This window comes from Orbicella franksi, chromosome 12, assembly GCF_964199315.1.
Source record: "Orbicella franksi chromosome 12, jaOrbFran1.1, whole genome shotgun sequence".
In the NCBI taxonomy this organism is placed as follows: domain Eukaryota; kingdom Metazoa; phylum Cnidaria; class Anthozoa; order Scleractinia; family Merulinidae; genus Orbicella; species Orbicella franksi.
In genome coordinates, this window is record NC_138156.1 from 20,783,063 (window position 1) to 20,801,261 (window position 18,199).

Sequence of the window (18,199 nt, forward strand, 5' to 3'; positions counted from 1 at the left end):
AGAGCAGTTGATAGCATTATTATAAGGTTAACTATTGAGTTTGGTTTTTGCATTTGACTTGCTTAGAGGACAAACTCGTTAGATAATTTCTTTTCGATTTTTTGTGTCGTTTTGCTGAGTATCTCCTTGTAACAGAAAGAACCAGTGGCAGATCCAGACCTTGAGCTAAGGGGGGTGGGGGTGGGGGGGGGGGCGGTTTTGCTTGCCCTGCCGGCTTTCCTTCCTTCTGTGATTTCTTCTTTTTTTACCCAAAATAAGGGGGAGCCCCCCCCCCCCCCGACCTCTCCCCTAAATCCGCCACTGAGAACTGCACTCTGGTAAGAACTGTGCGCTGTTTTTCTCTGTTTGTTAACGGTCTCTGTGTGTTTGTGTTTAGAGATGAGTCCTCAGCCAAGGACACAGATGGACCTCCTTTTATAATGACCTCCCTTGTAAAGGTCCTTCAACAGCTGGAAAGCACACCAGACTTGATGAACTACGGCATGCTAGGCGTTCAACAATATAGCGCCGACGCCTCGGCCCCTGTGGCACAAGGGTCCTTTTCACACTGTCCGTTACACTCCTCGATCATGATGAACCTCAGTAAACTACAAGGGATCAAGTACAACCCGCATCGGTACTGGTGGGAGGATGTGGACCTGAGCTTGCAAGTGCTGGCTGATGGAATCCCCACCTGTCGTTTCAACCATCTGGTTGTTGCTAAGAAGTTCATAGAGACGGGTGGTAACACCGCCTTCAAGGAGGAGCCAGCCGTCAGTGCGGAAGGAAGCAACCACAACAAAGAGCTCCTACCTGGGGATAAACTAGTGACTGCTCCTGATCGAGGGGATGCACCCTACCTCCCGGTCCCCGCGTACTACCTCCTGGAGCGGTACCTGGAGCTGATGGGTGCGGCTCGGCTCTTTCCCGAAGCTGTAGATAACTCAGATCATCCAGTCCTTGTGGTAGATTGTTATGTTAATCTTGGTCCGAGGATTTGTTTGGAGTTTGTCAGTTCCCGCAGCTGGGACAAAAGCAAGAAGAACGACAAACAGGACACCAGGTATGGCTGTTTCTCTAGGCGGCTATGTGATGCTTTTTGGATCAAATGTTTACTAGTCATGCAAGGCTCTCGAGTGGTATAAAATGGAGTCTCCCACGAGCCTTAAGTTTATACGAAGAAAATACAGGTGACAAGTGAGATATTCCGTGGTATACCACGAGAGAGCGTTGTACAACTAGACTGGATTTCACCAGAGGATGACTCTTGGGTGGGTTACTCATGGTTTAAAATCTATCGTAAGATTTCTATCATTTGATCGCTTCATCATTTTTTTTTTTTTAGCATTATTCAGGGTTCGAACGGGTCCTGGAAAACCTGGAAAGTCCTGGAGTTTTATTGTGGCATTTTCCAGGACTGGAAAGTCCTGGAAAAGGGCTACTGGTCCTGGAAAGTTCTGGAAATCTGTTAAACTCAAGTAAAAAAATATAAAATGTATGGCAGACAGTAAGGAGAATTAACATTAAGATCTTGGGAGTGAAAGGGTTAATGTGAATATTAGAGTCCTGGAAAAATCAATCTGAGTCCTGGAAAAGTCCTGGAAAAGTCCTGGAAATTTGTTTGTGAAAAAGGGTATGAACCCTGTGTATTGTAAGCTGCTGACTGTAATAGACGCATTGGAATCGCCTATTCCAATGAGATTTTTTGATGTGTTCTTTTCAGGTATGGTGGCTTGTTGCTTTATTTCTGCCGTCGCTCAGTGTCAGCGGCCTTCCTCGCGCAGTTCAAGTTCGCCCCACGCTCTCGCCTATGTCTGGTATGTCAGGACCGGAACACGCTCAGACAGGAAGTAGCGCGATTAGACTTGGAAGAGCATTGGCGCTTCCGACTCCGGGACGAGTTTCAGACGGCGAACAGCCCAGACGAACCTGCTCTTTACTTTCTGACTGGGAAGCACGATGACTAAGTAGATAAATCTAAAGAACTCGTTTTGGGCGAAAGAAGGCGTGAAGGAGATGTTATCGCTCTCTGAGATACGTGGAACATTACATGGTACAACATGTGTTCGGCTCTTAACGTATGTGCATCTTCCGGCACATTTCCGGCTTCCGAAAAATCTTCGGTTTCCGACACATCTTCGGTTTACGGAGTTGGTGTTTTCTAATTTGTAAACGACAGACGAAAAATCCTACGGTTTCTTTAACTGGAGTTCCAAACCAATGCCTTGACCTATCTCAACAACGAGGCTCAAAGTATGAAACACAAAAACCTAAATTCGACGAGTGTTTCCTCTGTGCTATCAAGGAACATCTGAAAGTTCTTTCAAACGAGTTTTAATCTCGTGGCATCTTCTTATAAGTATGTATTCCTGGAGATATGAAACTCTTATTTAGAAGTTCCTCAAGACTTCTCTTGTATTTAGCCTGGAGCTGGGCTCAATATTTTCTATTTAATATAACCAGAACACAGTTTCTGCTTGGTATTGCTGGCTAAGCAAGGAGTATATTTTATAATTATAGTTACATTCGAGTTGGTGAGATCAAGAAGATATATTATATTCACCGACAGATTCAGTATATATTAGGACAGTCAGGGTGTTTCAAAATATGTTGTTCACTGTTTTTTATTGTTCGCGAATACGTCCAACTTTCAGCCAAGGTTTAAATTTGTTGCTGTTTTTTCTCTCGCTTTCGTTTTATCCTAGGGAGTTTCCCAAAGAGAAGTTCCCCCAGTAGAGCGTAAAAGTAAAGCGATTTTTCTAAACGAGGTTTTCAGCATGTTTTAGAAGTAGAAAAGTAGTAGAAAAACAAAATTATGGGGAAGTTCATTAGTATTGTGGACGTTACAGTAAGTCCGTTATTAAGTTATTATTATTTTTTAGTAATATGAATGAATTTGAATCATTTGTAAGTATTTTTATCTATAACTCGAGAGCTTATCAATACCTTGATTTTAGCGTAAGAGGTTACATCGCCAGAAAAAGTTCTTTTATTTTAGTTTTATCGTATTTTTCCTTTATGTCTTGTCTCGAGGCTAGCAAGCACTCGCGCAAAGCAAAGAATAAGGTAACATATTGCGAGGTAACTCCTTTGATAAGAGAAAATTGAGCTATAGAGTAGTATGACAGGACTTTGTCCACAGGGAAAATTATGAACGTTGAAGAAATGAGTTTTGACAATGTTGGCTTCTTCCCTGGTGACGCTGGGGCTCGAACAGAATGGCAGTCTGGAAACTAGAAATCTGGCAGAGGGGAAACTCAGTGTTGTTTGGGGGGATGGGGGAGGGTGGCCCCAGACTCCCATCGGCCGAAAGTCCACTGTTGCTTTCAAAGGAGACTAGAAAAATTGCACTTTCATAGTTCTAAGATGAAACGCTCTGTTGAGGAAAAAAAAGGAGAACAAGAGAAATTTTGTCTTTCATAGGCGCTTTCCGGAAACACAACTTTGTTGAAAACAGTGAAGAAAGCGTTCAATTATGTTTTGCAATTTATATTCCCTAACGTTATGAGTAATGCTCAGCACCAAACCAAGTGGCAGTATTTTGATCGAGAAGTAATTTTGAATTAAACTAAATTACTCAATATGAGAAAATTGAAAACTTACCTTCCAAACTAGTTCAAAGGTATATAAGATACAATCCTTGCGTATATCGCTGAAAATTATTGTAATCGTACGTGTAAATTATGAACTCATTAAAAATACTGAATTTAGAGAATTGTGGATTTTTTTCCTCATCTTAACTTTTTCTTTTCGAGTCGTAGAGCATATCAATATGTTTTCTCCAGTACGTTTGTGTAAACGCTGGCCAAAGCAAGATTAACATCTGATCGTACAATCCATCAAAGAAGTTTCCATGGGCACTATTGATGGTCTGCAACCAGTCCCGAGGGATCCAAATGACAAAGGCCTAGCGGCCATGTTGGATGATGCAAGTAAATGTCATCCAATAAGGCAGCGATAACGTCACGTGATGCCTTTTAAACTGGGCATTATCTCCAAGTGGTATCACCCAGTTTTGGTAATCGGACTTTTGCGTTCATATTTATTTGAGCCACACTAAATAGTGGAACTGAATAAAACTGAATCATTTGAGCAGACTAGCCAAAATTTTCGTGAACACCCACAGAATTATACTTTAACTTGTATATTTTCGTGCCAAATGGATATTATTGTTCGTACAACTGGTCATCTCAGAAAAATTGTTTTTATTGTCCCAAAGGTGATTTTAGAACATGACGTCTGAATTCGTTAAGAAAAAAGAATCTTAACTTAAAAGAATATGTATTCTTTTCCTTTCTACCCAGACCTCTTTCATTTGTTCTTCAGGGAATTGACGTGTGAGTCTGGGTACAAGAGAAGCGACGGCCACAACGCGGAGAACAATAAGTTAACGCTTTTCTTAAAGATCACTAAATTATCTCGTTTTTTTTAATGTGTCCATGGTTGTCTGAGCTAAACACCATGCTGTTGTTATTTTTAAGACAAAGTTCAATTCCAAATGCAAAAACATGAAAGATAAGCCGTGGACGGTGTTGTTTTGCAAACGACTGCAAAAAAAAAAAAAGCCCAAAATGTATAAGCGCTCTATCTCGCAGAGCCATTGTTTTGCTCATTGAACCTTTTGTTTGGCAACGTCCTCGTTGTTGGCGTGATTTGCGTAAACTTCCCAGCGATTAATCTGCCAGAGCCCGCCGACATTCTCGTTGAACCACTCCGCTTCTAAACGATCTGATTGAAGTTGAGCTGACAACAGAAAGCAAGAAGGGAAAGGAACTCATTTGTCTGTTTTAAGGTAGGAATTACATCTACTAGACTTTAAATTGATCATTAGTAATTTAGGGATAACAAGGAAATTAGAGAAAAGATGAACTAGCTCGTCTTCCTAGCGTGTCGTAGTAAATCACAAAAGACGGATTAGAAAGAATTGAGGAAACACACCTTCATGTTTTAATTACCTTCCCAGCTAACTCCACATCACAGCAAGAAAGCTATTACTGTCTCGGAAGCGAGATTCGACCTCTGTGAACTTGCACAGATATATATTGTTGAATGAGTTAGTCGCTCATCTGCGATTCGCTGTCCTTAGTTTATTTGTCTTGTTAGCTGTCTTATCGTACGTTAATCAACGCGTTCGTCTCTTTACGTTTGTCATGTGATTCGAAAATTCCAAGAAATAATTGTCACCCTCTGGAGATCACTGGAGTTTAACATTTATCTTGAAACAGTCATCTGGAATTTTTTCTTTCGACTAACAAGACCCTTGGGTGCGAACTGAGGTTACAACATTTCGCAATATTTCTACTTGAAGTGGTTTACTAACAATGTTCTATTTGTAATGCTTTTTACGCTTTATAATTCCAGAAATAACCCCCTTGATGTTTCGTGTGTGTAAGGTTACTTTATAAGCCCTTCCCGCGTTGAGGTATGGGGGAATCTTTGTTTACATTATTTGCCTCATTAGCACGAGCGATTCAGTTTTTGATCAAGATACAAAAATATCAGTCCTGCCTATTAACAGGGCATGGTACAATTAACTGTCTAAAGGAATTTAAGGCCGATGTATTGAATACTTTTTGTGTGACGCGGGTTTAAAAACGCAAAATCTCACAAAGAATGTATGAGCTCATTGGCGCTTTTGCCACCCAGTAATGTTGCAGTTATTGAAATCCAATTTCACCTTGAACGTGACATCTAAAGAGCCAAAAATTTAACCATTTACTAATTTTCACAAGCTCGTTACTAGGTAGCGTCCACAGTACGCCTGAGAAATTTGAAAACGCAACTTTTATTTCTACGGTTAGGCCTACCGTCCACACTTATCCGTTACGAAAACGGAGCTTTTCGAAAACGCTCTTCAAACCGGAGGAATTTGAAAACGCCGGCTTTGTGTTTAAGTGTGGACGAAAAACATTTTGAAAACGGAGCTTTTCGAAAACGATGCCGTCATGAAAATCATGTGAGATTTCTCTGACCGAGTTTTCCCTAAACACAAATCCAAAATGACCGGTGATTGTTGCGTTTTTAAATTCCCCCGTGGTAGTGTGAACGGAAAACATTTGATGCGTTTTTAGAGTGAAACCTCCGTTTTTAAATTCCTCCAGCGTAGTGTGGACGGAAGACATTTGATGCGTTTTCATGCGTTTTTAGAGTGAAACCTCCGTTTTTAAATTCCTCCAGCGTAGTGTGGACGGAAGACATTTGATGCGTTTTCATGCGCTTTTAGAGTGAAACCTCCGTTTTTAAATTCCTTCAGCGTAGTGTGGACGGAAAACATTTGATGCGTTTTCATGCGTTTTTAGAGTGAAACCTCCGTTTCCAAATTCCTCCGGCGTGGCTTGGACGAGGCCTTGAAATGTTTGGAGTCAATTCGTATCAAACACAATGCTTTGTAGTCGACATATATATCAACAATAAAGTCATAAACGATCTGTCTCTATTATTAGTGCAGTTCATTAGTTCATTCGTTTAGTGATAAACTGCACATTTCGTGAAGACGTCAGGATAGATGATCGAACCTTTCCTTGAGCGGAGATCGACAGACAGTGCAGGCGCCGAGGAGAAAACTCCTTACAGAAGCTGTTGAAAAATTCCATGTCCAGGTTCTCACGGAGTACGCAGGCCGGGATCTTGGCAGCCTGAGAAGTAATAAGAGGCATGGTTCAAATAAGGTTTTTGACAGACATATTCTGTCTGAGGGATAAACAAGGGAAAAGTCACTTTCGCGATTCGGCAAAATATGGTAATTGCAAAAAATGTTTTCAGGAAATTACAAGGAGTTACGTTATTTATATTCTATTATTTTCAGAAAAGAAACTTTGCAGAATGCCCACAGTCTAAATCAGGTTTTTTTGTTCCCCGCCATTTTGTCTTAAATACCTTAGGCAGCGTCCACACTACCCCAGAGAAATTTGAAAACGGAGCTATATTTCTACGGTTAGGCCACCGGGTAACGATGGCGTCACTATAATCATGTGATTTCATTGATCGAGTTTTTCCTCAAACACACATCCAAAATTGTTGCGTTTTAAAACTCCTCCAGCGTAGTGTGGACGGAAAACATTTGATGCGTTTTCAGAGCGAAATCTCCGTTTTCAAATTCCTCCGGCGTGATGTGGACGGAGTGTTACGTGTATGTAGCTGGGATGTTTATGGCGAGTGAAAACTTGAATGTAATTCTGCAAGGCTGAAAAAACTCTTAAACACTTCCAAAAGGTTTTTCATCTTTGAACGTTCTTTTCCGTCATAGTGTCACGCATCGTGTGACTGAGTTTTCTGCTCATTTCTACTGAGTATAAACTTAGCTAGTGTGGAATGAGAACTTACAGATGTAACAATGTTTCCTCGGTTGTCAATGCCAACATACAAGCCCGCCTCAGTTGCCCACAGAGTCGTCATGTTAGAGCCCTCGGAGTTGAGATGAAACACAGCTGAAAAAAACAATCAGCGATTAATTTCCCTTGATCAAGCCCGATCTCCGAGCGCGGAGCTCAAGTACTAACGTTCTTCATATTTCCATCGAGCTCGTGGTTCTTGAAAGAAAGTGATCACAAAACCACATGGGTAATAATTTTATTTTCCTGTTGGGAATATCCGAGAAATGCTACTGTCAGCAACATGACAAGTAATGACTGTGTTATGCTGACGTTACAGCTTTTGAGACGCTGGTGCTGTTTTATGATTGGCCAATATGAATCGTTATCTCGTCGGGTACTTCACGAGGATTTGCCGAACACGGTGCCAGCTGCCCAAGCGAAACATGGCGTATTTTGTGGCCTAAAGTTTATTTCGTAAACTGGTGTTCTTTTTGTCATACTGTGCGTTCTTCTAACTCGACAACGAGGATGACTTTGTCTTCAATTTGATTTTGGTTCAAAGTATATTATGAAAAGAAGTCTGAAAAAGAAGAAAACTAGAATAAGTTTCATGTTTTTTTTTTTCAACATAAGGTTTATGTTTTGATTTCAACATAATCTTCATAATTATCAATCATTCCTTTCGTTTCAAAATGAACATGACTATTAAACCGAATATTTTGAATTGGGAATGAGTGAGTATTCGACTGCAGATGTACTTTCTTGATCGTTTCCGCTATCGATTTCTTCAAGCTGACAATGGAAAACTATTGCTTTGTTTTTGGATGATGAGAGGTGTCTCAGATATGATTCGCCACTAGATTAAAAATTAATGTCTAACAGGAAAATAACATGATTTGTCATTCACAAAATGCGGAAATCCTCAATAACTGTTATGAGTCCGGCAAAAGACTGATAAATGATATATTTTTGGTACTTACTGTATATGCTATCATTGTTTTTCGTTCCTCGCACTGTACCGTCCGGCCGAACTTCTAGATAATGGCCATTTCTACACTGTAGTTTTCGTTTTCTCGGCAACAAAGCTGTCCTCAGCTGTACTCGAAAAACCATCTCTACAGCACGGAAAAAATCTCTCGAACTCTGTCGATCCGATGAACGTCACAAAAATGTTTGTCACCCTCTCAATTTCGCGTGTTCAACCGAAGCAGCTAATTGAAAACGGATATAAAATATAATTTATCTGGTTTCGCTATAAATGTTGGTTATGTTTTGCCCACGAAACGAATATTTAGGAGATTAGTTCGCACTATTCACTTATTGGCTTATTCAAATTACGTGATCAATACAAGCTGAGCTGTATATACACCACTTTGATGACCAAAAATTTCTGCGCGTTGCAAAACATAACGTGTGTTTTTCTTTTTCATGTACGCCTAAATCAATTGCGTTAACTTTTGAGGTAAATATTAGATTTTTTTTTTCTCCGGTATATATAGGCCTGAGTACAAAGGGTTTTTCGTAAAAAAAAAACAAAACATAATTTAGATTTTTGCCTTTATTATATATTAATTTCATGTTAAATGATAATGTATAAAAACGCGCACAACAAAAAGAACCCGAATTTTCTTAGTGCATAAAACGTTTTTCGAGTCAGACTCGCTAGCTCTCACTGTAATCTTTTACACGCAGAAAGCTTACAAGAACTTCGTTAAGATTAAAATGTGAAATGATCCTCAACTGAATTAAAACACGGCTAATATCAGAAAATCTTCCTTAAAATTCCATTCGCTTTATTTGTTATCAAAAATTGGCTTCATTCGAATCCCTTTCAGGCTCCGTCCACACTACGCCGGAGAAATTTGAAAACGCAGCTTTATTTCTACACTTAGGCCTACCGTCCACACTAATTCGTCACGCAAATGGAGCGTTTCGAAAACGCTCTTCAAACCAGAGGAATTTGAAAACGCCGGCTTTTCGTTTACGTGCCAGTGAACAGAAAACATTTTGAAAACGGAGCTTTTCGAAAACGATAGCGCCATGATAATCACGTGATTTCCCTGACAGAGCTTTCCTCAAACACGAATCCAAAATGACCGGTGATTGTTTCGTAATTCAACTCCTCCGGCGAAGTGAGGACGGAAAACATTTGGTGCGTTTTCAGAGTGAAACCTCCATTTTCAAATTCCTTCGGCGTAGTGTGGACAGGCCATAGTTTCTTGCTGTTTTCTATCTGAATGCACTTTACGGCAGAAGTCGTTGGTTCCCCTCTCCCTCAATATTTAGAAAGACTACTTGTCGGCAACAGATTTCTAGATGGTCAAATTACTTAGAAAACTTCAATGGCGAAAATTGCGGGCTCAGGTCGGACTAGGCGGTTTTCTACATTTACCGGCGTTGCTTAGCAACACGAAGAATCCTGAAATATATGGTGACTCTCTGTTCCACTTGAATGTTGTCGACATGAGCCGTTCAATGTCCATTCCTGAACATTGACGAGGATTGTAATGGAACAAGTCGCAACGCGTTTCTCATTACTATTATTACCTAACTAATAGATAGATCACTCGGAGTAATACTTATATTCATCTTGTCCAAAGGGCATCTTAATTAGGGCGCCACCTAAGAACGGAAAACTTCTGCACTCAGTTGAGCTGTCCAAGATGACCCAAGATGTGCAAAAATCCCATTAGAATTGACAACCTTATTGTATCGCTCTTGAAGCTGTTAGCAATCGCTATGAGAAGAGAATAACGTCTCTAGGTCTGATATCTCTTTTTGCCCAGGTTTATGTTACTTGGGTAAGCCTAGGTAAAATGTTGCTATATTTGCAATTATTTTTTTAACCGGAGAAGCTCTCAAAGCGGAAATTCGAGGAAAGAAGTAATCGTAGGTTTTTTCAAGCAAGAAAAAGATTCTGACATTGTTCATCAGGTCCTACAAACAGTGCGGGTGTTTTTCAGTGTTACGCAAGGTCGAATCCTTTCATGTATACCTTCTTTTGAAGCAGTCTGCTAGTAAACACGTCCCTAGATAGCTTTATTACACAAAGCATGCTCTTTGAAAGGTAGCCAATTAAGCGTTTTATCGAAGAACTCAGCTGTGGCGTGAACAGATTTCAGAGATAGACCGTAGAATATCAGTGACGCCATCAGCAGTCGATAAGTCGCTCTTCGTACCATCGTGTGCGTGCTTAGCGTGCGTGGCTTTGCGCGCGAGGAAAACTTGCGTGTTAATATAAAAGATGGAGACTTGTAAGCAAGTGTTAACGATCGTAGACGCTAGCGTTGTTTTCGAAGTTGTAATTTTCGTCCAAAAATGTTAGATTCGATGGGATCTGTTTAATCGTTGCTCTCTTCGCCGGAAATAATTATTTTGGTAAGACAACGAAATTATAAGCTGGTGATGAGTGATACAGGAAAGAAAATAAGTAATCTGATGTACTATCTTTTTATTTTATTACTCCTTGTCTCATACGTTTTTGCGGTTATATGGTTAGCGATAAAGCCTATTTTTTTGCCGAATTGTTACCTAATAATCAAGGTTGTTCCATAGCCTGAAATAATCGGCTTTTGACTCTAACTTTAGCATGGATTGCAAGTTATGTGCCCCGTTAATGTACCCCTTTATCTCTTGTGTAGAAGCATTTAGTTTTATGACAAACCTTTTAGCTTTTTCTTATTCCTGTTTGATCCTAAAGAAAAGCGATTTGTTGGAAGTGTAACATTCACAGTGGCCTATGGTTGGTTAGCTCTAATATTGAGAAAGAGTTAATCTTTACAGGCTGTTTTTTCAACGGCCGGACATTTAGAAATACTGCACACATTTTTGTTCTTACATCAACAGAATACTCATGCGATATTGCGTTTTTGATAAAAGATTATATCTACTTGGTCATGAAATGAAATAGTGCAGTTATATCAGCTATCACTGCCATTATCTAAGAAGATGTTCTTGTATTTGAGTGTATCTATTTGTAGTAGTTGCGGAGTACTTTTAGCGACAGCTTGTAAAACACAGTCGCAGATCAAGCGAGCCGCAGGTACGACCTATTCGTCAAAGACCTACTTAATTAATGCCGTGTTTTATGTAAATAAGCGAGTATGTACACTCACTGGGCGTTTTTTGCACGACTTCACGTCCAATATCTCAGTAAAGATTACTAGATATGTAACCTGCCTGCTCGCGGACTCACGGGGTAAAGTGGAAAACGCAGCTACAGACGGTTTTATAACTGTTCGACGGTTGTGCGGGTTTGCAGCGTGTAGTGACAGTACTAGCAGCTATTTCAGTGTTTGGGTGACGCAAATCAATATGGTCGACTAAATATTGCTGTATCATCCTCTCGTAACCTTGTCTCAGTGTCACAAGAAGACGTCTCACTGAACGTGCTCCGGTGACATGAAAAACTTTAATTTTGAAAACTTTGCTGCTAATCTTAATTCTTCAGTTAAAGAGATTACAAGAGATTATATTGATGCAGAATAGAGGCCTGTCCTTTCGGACTTTCGGTGAGAAAAAGGGCCGGGTGTTATCTCAAGTCAGAAGAAAACACAACGCTATTAACCTCGTCAAATTAAAAGTTAAACATTTTTAAAATGGTGCAAATTAACCGATCAGTAAGACCTTTGATTAAAATTGTACTTTCCCGCCAGCATTCTTGTCAGGTCGTCTCCCTATCACTGCAAACTTTGCAGAGGTTTTTGGGCCACAATCAAAATGTTATCATTCTTTGTCCAACCTACTTGGTGCTTTAGCCAGTGTCGACTTTCCTTAGCTCAGCTGTCGCTCTTGGAGGCCAACGAATTAATGGGAATGGAATAAGCTTATGCGAAGAGCCGGTTGGGGAATAAACTGTTCTATCGAAAACACATTGTTCAACTTTGTGTATTGCATTAGGGCTGCGTTATAGATTAGAAGTAAAGAGATGTTGTAAAACCGGCCAAATCGCAAGCCAGCCCTTAGCTCAAAGGAGTGAGGACCTTCGAATGAAATTGCACTTATTCTGTTTTGATGTTCAATAATCTTAAGTTTAAGGTTGCCGTATAGTTCGCTGCAGTTATTGCCCGTAGTTACCATAGCCGTGAAAACTGTACATGTAATAAATTCAGGCCATCTTCCTTCAATTTATTTCGAGCTTTTTGGGTTAATAATGAATTCTGTAATTTGTCGATTAATTCTCAAAACAAATTCTACCCGTGCATTATTGTCAAGTTTCTTTTAATCTTGTAATAAGCGAGAGCTTCTTAAGGAAATAATTAAAACTAAATTTTCTGTGCTCCATTAAAAGGGCTACATGAAAACGAGTGGCTATAAACCAGAGAAGATAGCCCTTGTTCAGTCTGTCTTAAAGGAGCTCAGTCACAGCATTTTGAGTTAGTTTGGCCCCGTACAAAGTTACCTTGAAATTGAACGAAACTTGAAAATAATAGTTTACTAAGACAAAAAAAACACCAAAGAGATAATAATGACCACTAGGGAACAAGGACGGTTAAGGATGGAGAAGATTAACACGGATTGTAAACGACGAACTTGAAAAACTTAGGCTAAACTTTTCAACATGCATAAACCGTGACCTAGGTCCTTTAAATCCTTGTTTCTTTTTGGTTTATTGTAGCCTTGGTAAAATAACTCCATTGAGGTTCCCTACGATTTGAAGGAATTCTGATTGTCACAAAAAAATAACGTAATTTATCTTGATCTTTCTATCAAAGAACCACCTACCTTGCCGGGTGCAAATTAAAGCCCACAGAATTTCACACGCTTATTCACTTCTGATCCATTAATAATGAAAGATTAATGATATCATCAGACCATCAACAGTGACACAGGTCAAATGAAAGTTAAATCCGGCAAAGAATGCAAACATTTTTGTTCGGCCAGATGCTCTAAACAATAACAGTGTGAGCTTATCTAGTCTAACTTCGATCGAAGACGGTTATCCCTTGTAAGGTAGAGGAATGCTCGAGCTCTCCACGAGCTATTGATAGCTACAAGGAAAGGACAGTCCGCAGACGATAGTTTACCTTTTAAACGACAAGACAACTATTATAATTTTCAGCAAAAGATTCGTTTGTTTTTCAAGCAGTGTGGCATGCGTGAAATTTGATGAGGTCAAAAACCATTCTTCGCAAATTTGCGCGCGTAATGTGTAGGAACGCGTGCTTTCAACGCAACCATATTAGTCATTTTTAACATGTGCTTGCCAGACATATTCAACTGACCAACAGTTTGTTAAACAGGACTGAATTAGAATACCGAATCGCCGTTAGGAACTAGGGTAGATTTTAAAGCCGTTATTGCGGGCGAAACTGAAGTCGAGCTTTGATCGAGCAGTAAAAAGACTAGATCTAAGCACTGGAAGTTTTAATTTGGGCCGGAGTTTTGTTCCCAACCCTTCCAAGTTAAGTCTCTTTCCCTTTAATTACACTGGAATGTTGATTTTCAAGCCTCTGAGGGAAACAAAAATTGGTTGAAAAATTGTTAGTTCGAGAAAGGGGGGAAAATTACAGCCAGTCGACTGAGCGGAGGGAAACGACAGAAGGCTCGGGTTATATAGGGAGTTGCAAAAAATCGAAACTTCGAGAAATCGGGATTCCATTGAATATAAATTTGAAGTTGGCATTCCGCTGTTTGGTTTGATGATTACTACTTCTCGCTTGATAGACATGACTAAAAGCCGCAGTAGTTTTTGACCTTTTTCATCGCAAAGGTTTAAATTTAGAACGAAACTGTGCTGTTGCAATTTCACAAGTTCATTCGTGTAAGGACAAGTCGGGCACAAAATTGGACCGTAGTCCCGCCTTTTATTTCTAGTTTTGTTTTCCATCACAAAATCTGCATTTGTACTGTACTATATTATCATCGTTGCCCAGATCTGCAGGTCTGATATCGCCAGTTATAGCCCCAAAGCAACTGAGTGGATCAATGTCTGGTATTTAAGGTAACAAAAGGTTCACTCCTTGAAGTGAGGAAAAACAGAATACTCTGTGTCCCTCTGTCGAGTGATCTGGCTGACTGTGTCACAGATCAACAAAGTATTAAGTTAAATTTTCGAGGAGAAACAGATCTTTGGCAGCCCCAAACGGAATGAAAGACAAAAGCTTATTAAGCAAATAACAGCACATACGTTTTAATATTACACATAGTGTAGACACGCCTTTTTGCACTGTCATGCCTAATTTGTTCGCTAGCGGCTTATTCCCGATAAGGTTATCCTTCTAAAATGATCCACTTTTGTTTTTTAAGAAGTGCGCGACAAGATATACTGTGTTTCCTTGGATGAGCTTTCTCTCGCAACTAGCAAACGGGTCCAGCCGTATTATCAATCTCCAAAACCAAGCTAATCTCGTTCTAAAAAAGTTCCTAGCGATCAGGGTCATCGAATAGTGTTCCGCAGAAAGTTTGGGCTCGCCAGCTGTTGAGAGCATTTAGCGATAAATCGATCGTTTTCCCTCATCGTTGTTGAAACTTGAAGAACATTCGCTTTTCTAACGTAGACAGCACTCGATTTCCGCAAGCAAATCGCAAATTTATTGCGCTCCAATAAAATGCTCATCAGTAAACTGCAACATTAAGCTAACTTCACGCCAAGGCAATTAACGAGCGCTTAATTTGCGCGATCGTTACAGAAGAAATGAATTTCAAATCATGACTGGGCAAGGAATTCCGCCATAACTTGGATAACATCTGATCTCCAGGCGGCAAACGCTATCAAGATTTAATTAACCACGTTATCAAGACTTTGCACACGTAGGTATGAAGCGCTCAGAGCACACTGTCTTCAAACTGGGAGGTATTTAGGGATTATATTCCACACAGAAGCTCTAACGAGACGGAGCCTCTTGCGCACCAACTTGCGGGAAACAAGAAAACGTTTTTCTTAACAGTAAGGGCTGCAAACCATGGGAAAGTACAATCCTGCCATCGCGCCCACAACGGACAAACAGGTACCGCGGCGGCGTCGAAAGGGAAGTTCAGACACTCCGTCCCCTAACGCGCTGCGCGAAAGGGTACGTGCGCAAAACATGAAGAGGGCGTACTTGAATCTGCAGAAAACACTACCGCAAGTTCCACCTGATACCAAGTTACCGAGGCTTAATATCCTGTTATTGGCGATCGATTACATTTCCCATCTTCGCGGCGTCCTGCACAACGACGCTCCTGAAGAGGACCACTTCCCACAGAGCCCCGAGGAGAAATGCGGCATGTTTAGACCGTTCATTGAGGTAAGAGCACACACGAGAATTCACGTTCGTTAGAGTTGAACGTTAATCTTCTTTCGATCATTTATTCAGCTGAATTGCACTCATTCAAGCAATCTGTGAATGGATGGACGACACACTGAAGCATACTTTAAGGAAATCATCTCACTAACAATCTTAAAATGAAGTGCTAAACTCCAATCACAACAGTCGTGTTTATATTGCTCTACAAGTCAGAAGTTCGTGTAAACAGTCGTTCGTGGTCGGCGCCCTTTAGCCAAGCTCCTCTGTCGAACTGAACAATCTCGACAGAAGCATAAATATCTTCTTGTGTAAACATTTTGTAGGGCAATTATTCCTCCGCGGCTATGTCATATACCGCAAGATGAGAAAAACATAAGCACGCTTTACGCTGGTTTGAAACTTTCTCAGGTAGTTTCTGCTCCCAGACCTTACAATAAAACCTAGAAATAAGTATTTTCACAGCCAGAAACTTCTTACACTCAAGAAAGGAAGATTTTTTGTCTATTTGCGCGTTTTCGTGACGGCTTCAGAGATAGTGCAAGAAAATAGATAAAAAAGCACTTTGAAGAGCGACAAAGTTTATTGAGCTAATGAGTTTCCATTGTTTTGAGTTATTCAAAACAAGATGATTTGAAAAGTGCGATAACAGAAGTTTTTCCACATTTGGAAAACTCATCGAGAGAATAGTTTACTTTCTGTGCTTAAGTATACATTTATTTAGGCATAATCAGTCGTTAAGTAAATAATAAATGCCTTGTTTTGGCAGTCTTTAGTGCACCGTCACCTTCAGAAGATGGGCGGGCGGCAATGGCCGACATCATCATCAGAGTGATTCTCGTAATCAAATTTGCGCAAAACAGCGAAACAACTTAGCGCTTTCGTCACTCAAAGCCAATGCAAATTTCAGAATTTGGGGAATTTAAGCTGTACAAACTTGACTTCTACTACAAAGCATGATTAACAACAAGCTGAGAGAAGAAAACCGTACGTAGCAGCCGTTAAAAGGTTCACCGGCACTTTTGACCCTCCAACCGCGAAGCGTGTAAGCCCGTCATGCTCTGGTATGCTGACTGTTTCGCAGAAGTCTGATTTTACATTCAGTGGGAAGTGAAACAAAAGCCAAAAGATACTCTAACGTAGGTCTCTTGCACGAACATAACTACTGAATTCTATAGATAAACATTAGAAAGATGTATTGTGGACTCGCAAAATGCGTGCATCGATCTGCAGACTTAAGCTCTTTTTCAAGGTATTTCAGAAATCCACTTTCGGAACTATTTTGTTCTATAGTATTTCAGTAATCTACTTCAGTGAGAAGATATGGAACTTAATTATTTTTCTGTTTGAAAAAAAAGGTAATACTTTAATTCCATCTTTTCAGTTTTCTCTCGGTTAGGATTTTCTGAGCATCGTCAGTTTCCAATACAAACAGCCACGAAACGAAATGTGAAGGCTCTAGTGTTTAAATTGTCTTACTGATTTCTCGATTCCATCCAGTCGACGGAAGAAAGTTTAAACAACAACCAAAAATTTGTTTTGGAAGGCCATGCATTACAGTTTTATCAACAACAGAATACTTAATTGTAATTTCTAAGTTTGATTATTTTCGTTAAATGAGGAAGAGAAACAGGTATTGATGAGAAATGCCTGACCATGATACAAAACTGACCATTATACACTACGCTTAATGTTTTCGAACTAGTTGCCTGGACAGTACTGCATCAATCTACCAATTTCTTGGTTGTTTAGGGTTAAACTGTTTACTGTGTTTTCGCGGGCTAAAACAAGGGCTTTTTAGGAGAATAACAGTGTCTTCTTGGGTTATAAAAACATAAGATTTGGGCTTCGCTGTGCATTCAACATGCGCAGTAAAGCTGTCATTCTACACGGTGCGAAGGGACACTGGGATACTTATTCTGTATCGTTGATTTCTTGCAGAAGTGGCCAATCAGATGCCAGCTGTTGTCCGAGTTTTTGAAGCCACAACTCAACGAAAAACAACTGAGACAGCAAATTGCAGTGAAGGAGAAGTAGGGGGAAAAGTTTTTGGGACTGTTGGAAAAATGTGTCCTTTAACGAACTGTATCGTCGTTTCTTCGTAGCGAGCGCTCCAAAGCGTCTGTTTTCTCTCTTGAATAAACTATTTTTGTAGTATTGAAATCCCGACTTAACCTTTAGGCCGAGAGATGAAGATACAATTCACTTTTTTCCGTATTCCCCTGAGCCTTGAAGCCAAATACTTATTAAGGCAATTCGTATATCTGGGAAGAAGTCAAAGAGCGAGAAACCTATCTGTTCACTCATCATCCAAAAACAAACATATTTCTTTTCGTGAAACAATACAGCTTGACGTGCTAGTAATAACGATTTGCATTTAACTTATACGACCTATAAATGTCAAACGCAGTTGCAAAGTTTATTTTGTTTATAGTTCTTCGTCATCCATTTTCAACTTTTTAAATTTAGTTTACGTGTAACTAAACTTGTATCTGCCACTTTCTTATGAACTTGGAATAAGTTTGTGAATAAATAAGCAGTGTAAAATAAACGCCCTTCTTGGACCTTGCTTGAGTAATACACGTTTTTCCAGGTATAAAGTGTTGATTGTCTTTTTGAGAGAAATCTCAAGAAAGACTGACGTATCGACAAGAGGTACCGGTGCCGAGAAATAATTACTTC

At 40.0% G+C, this 18,199-nt stretch overlaps 3 protein-coding genes across 5 annotated transcripts in view; 2 read left to right on the plus strand and 1 right to left on the minus strand.

The window, feature by feature from the left end:
* The window catches only part of LOC145462357 (GREB1-like protein), a 28,430-nt gene extending 25,663 nt beyond the window's left edge, over positions 1-2,767 (plus strand). For all 3 annotated transcript variants that reach the window (XM_081445850.1, XM_081445851.1, XM_081445852.1), the window contains 2 exons: positions 377-1,042; positions 1,703-2,767. In XM_081445850.1, the coding sequence (XP_081301976.1) occupies positions 377-1,042; positions 1,703-1,946 (910 nt within the window). In that variant the 3' untranslated portion in view covers positions 1,947-2,767. The remainder of the gene's footprint in view (positions 1-376; positions 1,043-1,702) is intronic.
* Positions 2,768-6,078: 3,311 nt separating this feature from the next.
* LOC145462759 (fibroblast growth factor 20-like) lies at positions 6,079-8,629 on the minus strand. The gene is made up of 3 exons (XM_081446352.1): positions 8,273-8,629; positions 7,303-7,406; positions 6,079-6,614 (listed from the first exon to the last, which is right to left on the minus strand). The coding sequence occupies exons 1-3, from the start codon at positions 8,403-8,405 to the stop codon at positions 6,432-6,434; spliced, it is 420 nt and encodes a 139-aa protein (XP_081302478.1). The 5' UTR covers positions 8,406-8,629; the 3' UTR covers positions 6,079-6,431.
* A 5,495-nt stretch (positions 8,630-14,124) lies between these two features.
* The window catches only part of LOC145464100 (transcription factor 24-like), a 5,290-nt gene continuing 1,215 nt past the window's right edge, over positions 14,125-18,199 (plus strand). Inside the window, exons 1-2 of the mRNA XM_081447914.1 lie at positions 14,125-15,520; positions 17,459-18,199. The exon at positions 17,459-18,199 is cut by the window's right edge and continues 1,215 nt beyond it. Coding sequence (XP_081304040.1) covers positions 15,197-15,520; positions 17,459-17,554 — 420 coding nt within the window. The 5' untranslated portion in view covers positions 14,125-15,196 and the 3' untranslated portion in view covers positions 17,555-18,199. The remainder of the gene's footprint in view (positions 15,521-17,458) is intronic.